The sequence below is a fragment of the Pseudopipra pipra genome, chromosome 10 (assembly GCF_036250125.1).
Source record: "Pseudopipra pipra isolate bDixPip1 chromosome 10, bDixPip1.hap1, whole genome shotgun sequence".
Classification (NCBI taxonomy): domain Eukaryota; kingdom Metazoa; phylum Chordata; class Aves; order Passeriformes; family Pipridae; genus Pseudopipra; species Pseudopipra pipra.
In genome coordinates, this window is record NC_087558.1 from 5554941 (window position 1) to 5571687 (window position 16747).

At 35.8% G+C, this 16747-nt stretch overlaps 1 protein-coding gene across 9 annotated transcripts in view; it reads left to right on the forward strand.

Moving 5' to 3' along the window:
- NLGN1 (neuroligin 1) overlaps window positions 1–16747 on the forward strand; it is a 435650-nt gene that overhangs the window by 235813 nt on the left and 183090 nt on the right. For 8 of the 9 annotated variants that reach the window (XM_064665869.1, XM_064665866.1, XM_064665868.1 and 5 more), the window contains one exon: window positions 3948–4100. The exons of the other annotated variant lie outside the window; for it this stretch is intronic. In XM_064665869.1, coding sequence (XP_064521939.1) covers window positions 3948–4100 — 153 coding nt within the window. The remainder of the gene's footprint in view (window positions 1–3947; window positions 4101–16747) is intronic. 9 annotated transcript variants of the gene reach the window in all.

Genomic DNA, 16747 nt, shown 5'->3' on the forward strand with positions numbered 1-16747 from the left:
TAAGGCATTTGATGGATTTGAACTGAAAGGTCAAATGCCGTTAAGAGGCTTTAAAATGATTAAGAGTAGCACTGATTTGTACCATGCTCTACGCAAATATTTTTGACAAAAGCTTATAGAAGAGTTACACATAAATCATGTTACATTCTATTGAGGGAACACATAGGTTTTGCAGCAGCCAATCTAAAATTTTGCACTGTTCTTGTGCTGTTTCATGTTTAAAACCCAAGATTTACTTAACACTCTAAATCAAACTGTCACAATTTTTTATATTATCTGGAAAAACACTGCTTGTGACATCAGCACTAAACTAATTTTTTTTTGTGTGAAGTTGTCTCCAGGTAGGCTTTCTTCCTTTCCCATTTTGGTTGTTCCCTGCAATTATACTTGTTAAGTCACGTGGCCAATTCACATCAGCTTGGAATGACTGAAGCTGTAATTATGTTTTGTTATAGATGACAATTGTGACTGGTATTCACAGTCAGACCCGATTCCCTGTTGTGTGATGCAACAAACATAGAATAAAAGAGAGCCCTAAATTGTCTGTAACATAATTAAGATGCGACACAAAAAGTAGATGCAACAAACATTAGAAGGTACAGAAGAGAGGAGATAATAGAAATAATTGTAAGAAAGTTAAAGTATATGCAGTATCAATAAGATCATTCTCTGCTGTACAGTAAGACCTACTTAGATGTTTTATGAACTAGCAATTTAAAGCCAAACAAATCACAGCACTCAAAACTTATCTTCTGTGTGACTAAAAACAGAACTGAGTTGAATTTGAGAAGGATTTTGAACAGCACTATCCTGACATATATCTTTGAAAATATGAATGTGTCTGCTTTTTAATTAAAGCAATACTTAATAAAAAGCAACAAAAAAGTGCAGAACGCAACTAAATTAAATCAGTCTATAAATCTACACTTGGCAGAAACACTACATTTACACCCCAATTCTTCAGGCTCAGAATGAGCTGCATCCACAAATAACTATTAATCTGCATCCATGGATAACTATTAATCTGTGTGAGAAAATGTAACTACAGTTTCCTAAGCTCACTCCAGCACACACACAAAAAGGACTGATAGCAGGCACTAGGAAAAAATGAAAGATGCATCAAATCATGTATGGTCAGGTTTTGAAAAGTATGTGAGTGCCAAAACATCAGCTATTTTCTTTGTTGAATTGGACATTGAACTTCAATAAACACTTTTGAAAAGTGCATCTTTCTGCAGCTTTTGTACCAATACAGATTTTTCTCCTCAGAGTGTTAACACTTCCTCCAGTTTAGTTTGAAAGGATGGGAGTTTTCATGGGGGAATATTTGTTCTCTTTAAGATACAAATCAATTCTTGATTGAAGTCTGATTTTTTTTGATCTCATCCTCTGATCTTATTATTTAATAACATCCACTGTTAATAATATCTGTACTTAAACTACACTCTCCCAGCTGAATATTTGTACCTTTCAAATATTCCTGGCTGCAATTGATATGAAACCACCGACCAAAATGCAGTGATGACTCTTCCTCCCATGAAGAGCTGCATAGATTTTGTATAAATCGTAGCCCAAAGTCCCACCAGCCTCAGCTGAAGGCTGCACAACCTCACTGATGTCTCCAGTAGCACAGCACTGCCCAGAACACACAGAAGCACCATTTTTCTAATGTAGAAGGGATTCCTCTTAAGACTTATGACTTTATCAAAGCAGCATGAGGAAAACTCATTCCTCATGTCATCTGCTCTGACACGGCACAGAGGCAGAGCTGAAAATTAGCCTTTTTTATCTATCTGTAATCTTTACAGCAATATTACTAGTAGAAAATAACAAAAGTATGGTATAGACAGAAATCACTTCTTTATATATTTTATTCATTAATGTGTGCTTCCATTCTCAGATAAAGGATGTCCATTCTTTTCTAAATATTCCAATATTATTTTCCAGATAAATAGGCTAGTGCTACCAACATTTCATTGCTGTTCACAGTTGGTGCTGTGTAATTCTATGTCATTTTAATTAAAGAAGAATTCTGAGACAGTTTCCCCCTGTGCTACCATCAAGCATACAATTAACTGTGTACAATATCTGCTGGGAACAGTCACACAGTGATTTCAGATTAATAATTTATTATTGCTTCCATATTTGTATCAAAAGAAAAAAAAACAGAATAGACTATGAACAAACCATCTGCTAAAAACAGTGTATGAATTTGAAAAGACTTTTTCCTCAGTGTAGATTTTAAATTTGAGAAGCTCATAATTCCATCCTATAGACCATGAAGATAAATAATCTCCACAGCTTTGCACTCTAAAAATTGCATGTTGGAAAGCCCTTGCTAAATGCTCAAGTGAGGAGAGCAATACAAGCTATTTCATGCACAACCTTTCATCATCCTTTTGGTCTTGAATAAGTGATTGTTCTACAACTTCCAATATTGAAGATCCAATTTCTGATCTTGACTGTTTTGGCATTTTCTTCAAATTAGAATCAATATCAAAATAATAGTAGCAGCTGGCTTTCTATAAACAGACACGTCTGCACTGATCTTTCTCAGTGAGTTCAAAAAGCAGGGCTTTTAGTGTAACTGCCCTCACCTGTTCTTTACAGTGCTTTAGAAACTAGTCAAACAATTCTACCGAGAGCTTAAGTGAAAGCTTCTTAACTAAGATCTCTCCAAATCAAAGGGATAAACAACACATCTGAGGTTTTTTCAAACGCTGAAGGCAGCAATCAGGGAAGTCACTTGAATACTGTCATAATGACAAAAAATGACAACCAGAATATTCAGTACAGTTCCTCATTGGGAAACTTTCCTGCGCTCTCTTGCTATTGTCTTTCTTGATTTTGAGGGACTGTACAGCATATTACGATTTGGGTGGTGGAAAAGGCTCAGGTACCCAGCAAATGAGATCAAGATGCAATTTAATCCAGATGTAAGAGTTTAAATTTACACATTAGCTGTGGTATTTCCTGTCCAACAGAAAAAAAAACCCAACTTTAAAAAACGTGTATCAGCCCATACTATCTGTTTTGAATTGGTACTCAGGAACAACTTTTCCTCATGTTCATATATTCAAAATTTTATTCTGAGTAGATGCATCAATTTGCAAATAGGACTGTTTGGGGCTGAAGGGATATCTAAATCTAAACTCAAACCAGTATGACAATATCTAATTTTGTTGTCGGAGAGAATGACAGAGCTTCTAAGATTTAAAATTATTCCCTGCATTTGATGTCACGTTTGAGAACATTACAATTATTTTGACCACAGAGTTATTAGCACTGTTCCAGGCAGCTATTTTTTCAAGTATACAGTAGTTTTCATGCTTTAGGAAATTAAAAACCATCTATGAACCTTAACCTTCAGGCTACCCACATTACAAATAATATTCATTCAAGGTCTGAGTGTTAAACATCTTCAAAGTACTTTTTGAGAACTCAGACTTCAGACCCATCCAAAGACAGCTACTTATACACCTCTTTTACAAATTAATGATCTTACTGGGCTAGAAGCAATCAACAATTATGTATGAGCAGAAATCTTGTTTATCTTAATGTGTCAAATTTCCCTTAGCTAAGGGGACAGAAAGAGGGACCTTTCAGAAGTGTTCAGCTGAAATGAACTCACACTTATGTTAGCAGACATTTTACATCCAATTCAGGAGGAACAGACTCAGACCACTGTTCCACTGCACTTGAGTAAATGTGTTACCATTTTCAATGCCCTTTTGCCTTGCTGAGTCAGAGTGTTTCCAAAATAGGAATTTTAGTTACGAACAGGCCACAAAGAAATACTTACACCCACCTGGCTACTTCCTTAATGTAAAAGATGTTGCTTGAGAAACACTTCAAGAAAAATAACCTCACTAAAAAAAAATTAAAATATTGCATGTATCTTCTTTGGTACTTTCTTGAGATAAAACGTGTCTTAATATTTTTTCCAGACATTCGGGACAGTGGGGGACCTAAGCCTGTGATGGTGTATATTCATGGAGGGTCCTACATGGAAGGCACTGGAAATTTATATGATGGCAGTGTTCTAGCAAGTTATGGGAATGTGATAGTCATCACAGTCAACTATCGCCTTGGGGTACTTGGTAAGAAGCTTTCAGCTTTCCATTAATCCCTGCTGTCTGCAATGCAATTCATATTATACATGAGAACATATTTGGAAAAAAAAAAGGCAAAAGAACAACAACAACTATTTTAAAATATTATTTGTCATATAAAAGGTTTGTGTTCTGTGGGTGAGATATGAAGACATTGCAAGTGAACCTGCTGTCATGCAGTGGTATGAAACAGGTATTCCCATTGCTGAGCTGTCCAGACAGAAGAGTTCTCTTTTTTTTTTTTTTTTTTTTTAATTTCAAATAACAGTGATGCTTTCCTTCATAGACAGACAAATTATTTAAAAAACCCCCAACTATTAAGTCATAGACAATAGGATTTTCTATTGGAATGAAAGAAACTAAGTTTTGAGACTTTGAAAAACTGAATGATTTTATGAAAACAACTTTTTACCTGATTGTTTGGATCTTCATTGTGATTTTGAGAAATGTTATGGGTGTCATTCAAATATCTCCAGTATTTCTTTTCCAGACCAAATTAGAGAATGAGTCAGAGAATGAAAGAGTTATCTTTGATTGTTTTGAATACACTCAATAGACTATGCTCATGCTGTTGGTAGATGTGTGTGGTATCCCTCTGGTTTGTATTTCTGAAAAAAAATTGCTTTGCTATTTGCTCAGCGTAGTCACATTCATGATAAACTTCACCAGCTCTTGAGAAAAAACGATTGTTGTTTTTTTCTTCTGCGTATTCTACCAGAATGTTGCGTGCTAGGACTCCTGAAGCAGGACTTGGATTCTGGGATGCCATGGAGATCAGTACAGTAACTTCAGAATACTTATATAGGCATAAAAGTGTTCCCTGTAACATCTGAATGGGTGTGACAAGCCAAGTGTTGTTCACAGCAGAGTTGGTTCTGAAGACCAGTCAACTTTATATTCAAATCAGGGGCATTAGCAGTGTCTCCTGCTCTGGTTTCCTTTTGTCCTTGTAGTTCATTGTTGCTCTGTTTCTTAGTGTTTTGAATTCAATTAGCACAGTCCCCAAATGTATCGGTCTTGGTTTGCTCATCTGGGTAATTTTCTTCCAACGGCTTCATTTTTGTTAAAAATTTGACATCCTAATTTCATAAGGAGGGAGTGGATTTTGACTTTAGATTTTGAAAGGGTCTACTACTATTGTGTTATACAAGGGACTGAATAATTTCCTGAAATATCTTAACTATTTTTTGCTGGATTTATCTCCTTAGTATTGAAGGTTTCATTTATGATATACCACTTCGAGCGAGGAAATTCTGGTATTTTTTTGTTTTTCTTCCTCCTGTTTTTCAATTTCTATGGTGACTTCAAGTCCTGGACACATATTTGTGCAGCAGTTAATAATTTGTAATCTCTGCCTCTAATCAACATTTCAGTTTGACACCAGTGCTTGTCTTTGATGTCTCAAACAACATTTATCCATAATATATGCCAGCATAAAAGAAAACATCTATTATCAGAAAATGCTGTTTATTTTTGTATATAATTTAGTCTGCTTTCTAAGTCATTAGTAATTGAAGTGTTTAGGAGGGCTAGTTGCTTGAAAGATGAAAATTAATACACCTCTGTTGATGATAATGGTTTTTCCACTTGCAAATTAGCAGTGATCCCTGAGGTAACCCATAGCTAACATCTCACTGAGCTTAGGAGGATTTCATTTGTGTTCATGCTTTTGTGATTCTTTGGACTTTGTGGTCTTTACTGAGCCTCAAGGGGCAGAGAGCTAATTTTATTTTAAGTGGGACCTATTACAGTAAAACCTCTAAAATTCACAGCAGAATCCAATGATTGGTATGAATACTTGAAATTACTTTCAAACTAACTAAAATAACCCTGTATCATGTTTGCAGAGGTTTCTTAGTAGAAGAAATGCACCTGTTAACTCTGTGTAGAAGTTGTCCATATATATTGTATGTGGTACAATGCCCATCTGTCATGTATGAAATAAATATCGATGACATATCATTAAATAGGTAGTGTAGAAACACAGCAGCAATGAGAAAAAAAAATTGAGCAGTTTACATTTTTCCTTCCTCTTCTTATTTTCTAATCCACAGGTAGCCTCAGAGTAGGGCTTTCCATAATCATAGTAGATATCAGCTTTTACCTGTGAGGTTTTGAAACTCTTGTTCCTTGCCATTACAGCAGAATGTTGCTGTGACCCTTTGCGGTCACATGAAATAAGATATGGTTTTATAAAAATGTAGCTGACAAATTCCCAGCTTCCCTTATCTGATCATATCCCACAAGGTGAGAAGTCCAGCTCCACTGACTGTTGCCTGTGGGACACTTAGATTTCACTTCACCACCCTGTAAAATGCCTCGTTGTACAGGCAGAAGAAATATAGGAATTATTTTTCACATGAGAAGATGTAGGGAAAAATAAGATCTGTCTTCTCACTTTCATGTGACCCTTATTGATCTGGCTTTCTTACATCACTCTTTTGTGGATATATGTCTTTATACAGGTGATCTCTGTGAGACCTCAGAGTTCTGCCATTGTTTCACCAAGATTCACACTGTGACTTTTCTTAAATAAATAAAATAATTATTCATTATCATTCAATAAATGTTTAGAGCTGCAATAGCAACATTTTCTTCCAGACCAGTAGTGATGGGAGCAAGGATGTCCTGTGATATTAGGTTCCTCAAAGTACTGCTATTAAATCCTCAGCAGACTTTTGATGCAACTCAGATTATTTTTCTCTTTATTCTGAGTTGAAAGATCCTTTTTTTTTTTTTTTTTTTTTATGGACTAGTCTGCTCAAGGGGCTGCTTTTTATGAAGATGTAAGATTTGCTTATAAATAAAATTTTAGAAAACATTTAAAAGTGAAATCTATTTGGTAAAGAGAAAATAATAATAAAAATTAAAGAAGGATGGAGCAAGTGCATTTTAAAAACAAAACCAAAAAACATGCAAAGCCCTCGTGAGCTCCCTGGCCCAATTTTATCTTTGAAACAAATCTGAGAATGCAAGTCTGTTAGAAACTGTCCTTAAATAAAGATGATGAAAAACCGAACTCTCTGTCCTGGAAAATTGGGGGCTACCGAGTAAGAAGCCATTGGAAACAGACTATTTATATCTTCTTTAGATTCTCTTTGAATGCAAGTCCTGTGCAAGCAATCTCCTCTAGCAAGGAATATTGCATTAGCAGTCTAATAGCCTTGAAGGACAGCAGAGGAATAAGTGCAGATATATTCTTATGGCTTCTTTTTAGGAAAGGGCAGATATGAAAACAAGTTCGGACTTTAAATTCAACTAATCTGAGACTTCAAATGCTTACTCAATATATATCCATCTGGTAAAAAACAGGCACATTTTATTTAAATTTCATTTAAAAATGTAAAAGGATTATAAAAGAAATCTCTTCAGCATCCAGAAAAGACAATGATAGACAGATTTAATACTGCCAGTGCTGTTTTCTGTGTTCTTTCTTATGAAAGCTTTATTTAGAAAAGGAGAATGCTTTGGGTCATCATTGGCTGCTACCCCTTTGAATTTCAAGAGGGGAGAGAGGTGGTTTATGCAAACTGGGAACTTGTTTCTTCATTTTATTAATGTATACTCTTTGCTCTTGATTATCTTTAAACCACAGGAATTCAATAGAACTGAAAAAAAATTTTATTGCAGCTCACAGACTGAACTGGGGGATAGAATAGTGACTCACAGGAATTTCCAGGTTGAGTACTGTTTTATATTTCCCATTTTTTCCTCTTTAAAAGGCAGTGATTTTCCTTACAGAAACAGTAAATTGTCATTCCAAGGGTCAGTGTTAAAAAGTGGTAACAAATAAAAAGGAAAAATTGTCTGTATTTTGTATATTCTATTTGGCATTGTGAAAGCAAACGTTCTAAACTTCTAGACTAAAATTCATGTCAAAATGGAAGCACACCCATAAGTGAGATTGTCTTGGTTATGTCTTCTTTAATTATAAGCAATTTTCCCTTTTGAGGAGGGTATAAGAACCATTCTGTCACTTAGCCTTGCGCTTGTATTGTCACCCTGTAGCTGGAGAATATTGACTGGGATTACTGAATAGAAGACACCTATCCAGGTATTCCAGCACTTTGATCTTTTTTTTTTTTTTCCAGTTAGAACTTTCAATGCTGAAAGTAAAGTGACTGCAGCAGACTGCTTGAAAGGTCGGATGTCTTTATTTAGGACATTATTTCCCAAAAAACTGCACTGAAATCACTGGGGCTCTTCAGTGCAGTGCATCCCCCTGTGACAGAGCCTAGTTGGCCATAATTTCAAGTGATGCAATGAGGAACAAAGGTGCTGGAAAGGTACTTGCTACTCATTCACAGAGCTGTTCTTTGAAGAAATCTGCTGTGTTTTACAGCTCAAAACTCAATTTTTCAGTAGTGTGTTGTGTGACTTGACTGTGCTGGGCTGCAACATTCATGTCAAATAAAATACAGAATAGTGAAAGAAAACAGAACAAAGCAAAAATACTCTCACAAAAGCCCTTTCCTACCTTAGAGCTTTCTGGATAACGTAGTGACAGAAGACGAGTCTTATTATGCCTTAAAATGTTTTGTTGCTTTGTGTCTGAAGATATCAGGAAAATGCATTAAGTTTGAAAGTACATATTGCTGCTATGCAGGATCATGCCAACCAGCAATTTCTTATAGGCTAAAGAGGTGTGTGAAATGTAAGGATACAGCCCTGCAGTAAGTGTTGGGCAGTATGTGCCAAGCCCAGCATTTCTGCCATTATCCATCTTGCTCTCAGCAAGACGTTGCACATTCCCAACAGGCAAAACAAAGATTAAAGCACAATCTTTCCTTTGTGAGTAAGTTCTTGCACATGGGTTTGTTTCCCTTACTATAGTAAGTCCAGAATGTAGCCTGGTGAACCTTTTCATGGGATGAAGAATTATCAGTTGACCATTTGCAGGTCACAGAGATGAGAATATATTATAATGAAAACTACTTCAGAACAACTTGGAAGTACCTGCCTGTTTCAGGAGTCTAATTCCATTGGGATTGACTGGAAGGTACTGTCTTGTTTGGTTTTGATACTTTCCTCTTTTTAAATGGAATAAAATACCATAATTTTTCCTATTGCTTTCAAATCAGATCTGTTTGTTTCACTGTTAATCTAATTTATGAAACTGATTGATCTTAGTTTTGGTAATTATTTACTTTGTATTTTTTCCATCACATGGTTTGGATGGAGTATTTTCTGCTTTGCTCTCCTCCATATTTTGACAACAGGGTAGTACTGTTGACAGTATTAAACAGAGGATATCTTTCAAATATGATCCAAAATAATACATAAAATTTAGATATAACCCTTTTAAAAATTGCTTCATGTCAGATTTAAAGCTTTGGTCAACTTCATACAGATACTCTGATGAATTAGTGTCCTGTATTACTTAAGTATTTTTGGGTATATAAACTGTCACATTCTTATTCTGCAATCTGGAGATTGTCTTTCCTTCTGAAAATAAGCCTTTTTACTTCAGTAAAAGTAAGCATCTCATGGCATAGTAACAGTGAAAGTAACAGTGCAATAAGAAGGTTTATGTTAGTTAGATATCAAAGGAGATAAAAAATGTACAAAGATTCTTTTTCCTACGTTAGTTAGACTATGGAGTTTTCTTTTATAGTTCAAAATTTAATATCCAGTAAAACTGGGAAAATGTTTGATCATTAGCTTTGGTGACAAGCACATCCATTATCTTTTTATGAAACCTTAAAGGTACTGTCAGGAGATGGCATTTTATTCCAGCTTTGCTGCACCTCCAAAGGGTCTCTGATGAGCCTTTTTTCTATTATCCATTTCCTAACATGTTTGAGTAAAAATGATAGATGAGCAGAAGATTATATATTATTGCCTAATTAAAAGTACATTACATTGAAAGTGAAGATGGGAAATTAATAGCAAAACACATCAAAATGTGCAGTCAAAAATCATTCAAGTTTTCTGAATTGGAAGAACATGCGGCGAATGTTAATCTATAAATACTTTTAGGGACCCCTGGCAGCTTCATAACAGTTCTCCTTTAGACATATGAATATGAAGTTGCTTATAAATGAAATTTTAATATTTTGGGATTGTGCAGTAGGGAACATGTCCACAAGGCCTGATCTGATCCCACCTCAGCCTTGGGCATCAGTGTTTCATGGTATAAAACCCTCCAAACGAATTTGATTCTAGATAAATGGAAGAAGTTAAGATAGAGCACTGCAGTTATCTATTCCCCCTGGTGCTGTACTTCACAAGGTCTGATTTACACACACTTAGAATTCTAAAAATGTATTAGACAATTCTTATTTAATATAGCAGGTAACCTCAGGGCAGCCCAGTTTGCAGGAGGCCCAAGCACAGCTCATCTAGATTTGCAGTGTCCTAATTTCTTAGGTCCATTACTAGAATTAGCATTCAAATCTCAAACCTGCTGTAATTAATGACATTTTAGAGTTTTGTTTTGTTTTTTTTTTTTGTGAGCTTGTACCAGCCAAAGGGAGTGGGGTATGCAGTGAAGCAGAGAAAGGAAGATTGCCACACTTGAATCTGTACCATCAAAATGACAAAATGGACTGGCAGTAAACAATAGGTTATTGACTGGAGATGTTTAAAGGGTCAACTGCAGTGCACAGCAGGCAAGATATTTATGAAATGAGAACTCTGAATATATAGTGCACTTTTAAAATGAACCATTTCTTTTCTATTTGAGCTTTTTGTAGCACAGCAAATTGACATTATCCACCTGCTTGGATAGATGCATACACATACCAGCTTCTCTATTTTTTAGGGCACAAAGACATCATCTTATTTGCCATTGAATAGGTTTCTATCTTGGTACAGGCACATTTTAAATAACAGGTTGATTCTAACATTTGTCACTAGGCTTCTTTTTTAGTAAACAGAAAAATAACAAATAGCAAACTTTAAAACTAATAATTTTGGCATGAGAGCAGTTTGTGTCTTTTCTGCCAAGAAACATTACTTTTTTCAAAGACAAATTTCCTTCATCAATATTTAATCATATAATAAAATATTCCAGTTTTTCTAAATAGCAGATTTATCTTCAACAGCATAATAAACTTCAGCATGATAATATTTGCAAAATAGGAAAGAAAAAGCGTTCACTGAAGACAAGTAATATATACCTTACTGCCTCAGAAAAAAAAATCATCAAAATCTTTGACCCTATTATCCGACATGAAGTTATTTGTAATTTTTATCACCTAGCTCTGTGTACTTTCCTCTAAGTAGTATCTCACCAAATTACTTTTACAACATCACCGATCCCCATGCAAACCCTTTAATCTGCAGTATTACCAATGTTTCAGCTGTACAATAATAACCTGTATTCTGCACTATACACTATCCTAAGCCTTTGGCTGTCTTATGATGGGAGATTTGTCAGGAAGCCAGATTTGGCCCCATCCTTAGAAACAAACAGAATTTAGGCTCCTCTGCCTTCGCTCGAAAGCCAAACTTCCCAGGAAAGGATCTGTCTGACTATAAACCAAGACATGGGGATAAATTAGGATTTTTATGCAATCTGTATCTCACTGCAGAGCATTCCAACACAGAAATAATCCTCTGAGTTTCTAATATTGTGTTTTCCAGCCAAAGCAGGGAGACATTAAGAAATACTCTACAGCTCAGCATCTTGGGGAGATCTGTGCCCAGTCTGGGTGGGTTGGGCACTCTGCGCTCCTCAGTTTTGTGCTGCTGTAATTCATGCCCAGAAAAAGAGGTGAATGAAGATTCTTTTAGCATTTATGACAGAACTGGCAGGACAAGTGGATAGAACACTTCTAAATTCCCAATTCACTGCACTTAATTACATATATTAAAATAGTTCTCTGAAGCTTAAATTAAGCACTTCTGTATACGGTGGGGCTTTGGAAGCAACAGATAACTTGATAGGGATTTCCATTGCAAATGTTGCTCTCATTTTTCACACATTTCAAATGCATAAAATTGCTCGTTTTATGGGTTTTTTTGGTGTGCAAATTAGTTTACATTTATAGGTACTAGCTCAAATACTGTTCTGATACTTCCTTGATGTAGTACCTCATGATATTTTTGAGTCAGCTGAACAAGATCTGTATTTTAAGGTTGTAACAGCACTTTTTAATGGTTCAGAAGAGTAATGTGAACAATAGATCTAGAGGAACAAAACTCTCTTGGCAGCAGTACTGGCAAGAGAGGGTCCTAAATTCTTTTTCTGTTTAATATGTGATCCATGTGTAAATGCCTGCCTTAGCCAACATAGAAAATACTACAGTAAAAATGTAGCAATTTACATTACCTTCCAATGGAGAATATATAGATTGTTTGATATACTGAGTTCTTACATCCCACAATGTACTGGCAAATAAATATCGTTTTGGCAAAGATTGCATTTGAATATATTATTACATGAAAAACTGCTACATGAAGGCCTATGAAAGGCCAGAGGAAATGATGTATATTGGTTAACATCCCTTGTTAAGCAAAATATGAAAATTGCCTTCCAGCAAATATAAATAATAGATACCAATGTATTTGTAAAATTATTTTGAATATATCTTGTCTTGTATATGTTGCGAGCTAAAAATATTTTTGAGAAAAGAAAGATTACTTATATATCTTAATTAAGTATTTGAAATATGTCCTCCATGTTTCACAGAGTTTATTGCTTGAGAAGCAAGACACAAATAAATCTTACTGGTATTTTTCATTATTCTGCAGTAATTTTTCACTATTTTTTTCAAGATTCTAATGAAATAGAATGAAAATGAGGTGAGCAGTCTTTCTCTGGGATACTCATTGCACATCCAAGAATTCTACTGGGTTTAAAAATTATTTTTCTGTATTTTTTTGGTCAGGTCTTGAATGTTTGTTTTTATGAAATCTCCAATCCTCATTATTATTTGTTTATTTTCTCAACACCTTTCACCAGGGTTTTAGTTGAGGCATCTTAAATTGCCATAGTATGCTGAAAAAATTCTTTGCTTTTTATTTTAGTATTGGAGAATGAAGTGTTCAGTACAGAAGTACAAAATATAAAGAGAGAAGAGGCATAACACCATGTAATTTCAAATAATTTCAGAAAATAAGACAAACATATCCCTAACCTGTTTTCCTTACTTCAGTTCTAATGTCCCATGAGTTTGGCGAGCACTTATTTGTATGACCTCACTGATTTCAACAGGAAACACACAGATAAATTAATTTCTTCCCAAAAAAAGTTGGTTTCCATCTTTACTTGTTGGTATAATATATTGCACATTAGTTGATTTGCTTCTATGATGAAATTTTCCTTTCAACTCCAGGTAGACACCCCATCTCCACTGGAGATGGGTTTGCATTTCATCTGTGAGGCTTTGCTGAAGCAGGGAGACACAACAGGGTGTGTTTTACAGAGCCCTTAATGCACATCCCATGTGCCTGTGAGGCACGAGGCCAAAGGCCATGTGCTTTCAGCTCCACATGAAACATATTAATGACCCTGTAAAATACACCCCAGAGCATCCTAATGCTGCTATAATTATTCACTTTATTATTACATGCCTCTGGAAAAAAAAAAAAGTCTAAATATTTTCTTTTCTCTTTTATATAGTCCTTAACTAAGAAGGCTAAAGGATGGCAAGGAAAATGTTCACATTAAAAGGAGTATTAACTTTCTTTTTACCAATTTTTTTCTGATCATTTACCTCTTACAAGAAAAGGCTGATGGAACTGGGTTTGTCCAGCTTGGAAAAGACAAGGCTTTGGAATGACCTGATTGTGATCTTCCAGTATCTGAAGGGAGACAACAAGAACTATGGAGAGGGACTTTTACAAGAGCCTGGAGTGACAGGACGAGAGAGAATGGCTTTAAACTGAAAAACAGTAGTTTAAATTGGATATTAGGAAAAAATTCTTTACTCTAAGGTTGGTGAGGCACTGGAACAGGTTGCCCAGAGCATCTGTGGATGCCCCATCCCTGGAATTGTTTAAGGCCGGGCTGAATAGGGCTTGGAGCAACCTGGTGTAGAGGAAGGTGTCCCTGCACATGGTGGGTGACAGAACTAAATGATCTTTAAGGTCCCAACCTAAACCATTCTATGATTCTATGATTTAAAATTTTCTCTTCTAATGCTTCATGGCTTTGCACATCTTGTGTGTTCAAAGCTTAAAAACCATTTCATTGCTGAGTTGCTCCTCCTGCTGTAATTGATAGCTGTTTGGATGCACATTGTTTGGATTTTGATTCTCATTAGGTTCTTGAATTTTTATTAGAGATAACTTTAATAATAAACTTTTCTAATGTACGTTCCCTCCAGCTGAAGATGTGTTTTCAAAATATTATTGATAAATACAAGATATTACCTGCATTTTCCAGCAACCACAAAATTCCACATCTGTGGTAGTGCCTGAATTTCATCTTTGCAGTTGTTTCTAAGCTAAAAGTTATAGAAGTGAAGATCACAGTTTGAAATTTAAGGTTCCATTCTTAAATGGCTTTAAAACTATGCACACGTGTCCTTTTCTTTCCCCTTCATAAGCACATAATGTTGCTTTTCCATCATTTGAAAGTTCTATATAGTTTTTTGGCTGTTTTCTTTTTATAAATATTTCATAGATAGTGTTTTGATCTCTGGTTCAAATTCAGCCTTGGCAGCCCAGGTTTTGGTTGAAAAGTTTCTTTTGAAAGTACTGCGTACAAACAAATTTACAAACAGGAGTATATTCAGTATATTCAGAACTGATAACGTTGAAAAAGTATTATGAAGAATAAATGTTCAGTTTTAACATTTTTTTTTCTTGAGACATACAAAATACGAAAAAAATAGCATTGCTTGGCTATAGTGCATCAAAGGTTCAGCTGAGGGTTAGAAGAAATCTGAGTAATCTCAAAAGCTCCTCTTGCAGACAATGTTGTCTTGCAAACACATCCACTTCCAGGCTGTCACAGAGCAGGTCCTCTTGCAAGATGGTTGCAAGTAGCTGTCACTAGGAACCATCACCTTTGACAGAACCTGACTTATTTTTGCTAGGACCAACTACACATAGGAAATTCTGTGTTTTGTGCCAAAGAAACAGCAATAGAATTTTGCATCTGTAGAAGAACCACTTAATGCAGCATCCCTGAAAGAGGTGTAGGTTCTGTTTCTGCTGCCTAGAGCACTAAAGAAAACTGGGTCTATGTATTTATTTTTCTCTTTTATTCTCATTCTTGCAAGCACTTTTGTGGATCCCCACTCTTGAAGTCTTCACAGTGTTCCAGAATGGCTCTGGATAAGTTTTGGATGTTGCACTCGTAGAGTGTGGGTCCTGCACTGCTTTTATATGATTCCCTTACAACACTCCAACAAAATAATATCGAAAAATGAGCCCAGGTAGGTTTATTTCCCATTAATGATTGAATGCTGACATTGGGGTGATGGAAATAGATAAGTTCCTTTGTCTGACTGTACAGATGACAGCTTTTGTCATGAGACTGCACTTTTCATTTACACAAGCGCTTAGTCAGTCTTTTGCTGCTAAAACTTTTGAGTCCTTTAAAAGGTTTTTCTATCACATTCTCTGTAGTTTCCTCCAGGGAGACCTGCATGATTTAGGAAAAGATAATCAATCTCACTGAAAGAAACAAAATTACTTGTGACGATCAATGTGTGCTTATAGTTACTTGTTGTTAAAGTCATCCTGCAAAGTTGCAGAACCCAGCAGAAACATATTCAGAACGTGGTTCTTAACTTCTCCCTGCCAAGCAAGCAATATGCAAAATGTCAAAGAAAAGTAAAACAAGCATATGAAGGGGTCTGGCTTTCACTAGTTTCAATTTGAGTTTATATAGAATGAGGAAGATTTTAAAAAAACAACTCAGACTCTTTCTTAGTAGCATCTGACAAAAGGACAAGTGGCAATAATAGCCCAATAATAGAGGAAATTCCAGAAATAAAAAATCTTGTTTATTCTGAGGGTGGTCAGATGCTGGATTAGGTTGCCCAGAGAGGCTGGGGAACCTCCAGTGCGTGGAGATATTCAAACCCTGCCTGGACACAGACCTGAGTAGTGTGTTGTAGTTGACTCTGGTTTAGCAGGGGAGGTGGTTTCCAGAGGTTTCCAGAGGTCCCTGATGCCTCAAAGTTGTGATTCTGTGATCTTAAGGCAGAGTAGTGGGAGTACTATGAGAGGACAGATGAACTATTCTCTAGATAGGTACCTGATCTTTTAGCTCCTGATTATCATTGTAAACCTTGTCTCTGCATAGTCTGGGCTCTCATAAAAATGAATTAGACCATTATAGTTGTCTTAGGCAAAAAATATGCTTTTCTGCAAAGCAATAACCACACTACTACCTTTTTTTTTTTTTGACGTGAGTAGATATATCATCTACTTGCACGTGCTGTGGTTTCAGACTGTGGCTCACTGGCACAGAGAGGATTACTTATGGTACCATCCCAGTGGAGTAAACCAGCTCTGTTTTGACAGTCTGGCAGTGAGAGATAATGATCTGTCTCCTGAAAACTTAACGGTGGCTTATGTGCAGAGCAGAGATGCAGAACCTTTTTCACACCTAAGCCTTTCAAGGTCTTTTGGTTAACCCTGCACTTATCATAGTATTACACAGAAATTAAATGGGGGCTGGAGGTGGGCAAGAATCACATGGACACAGGTTGCATCAAGAGAAATCTTATGCT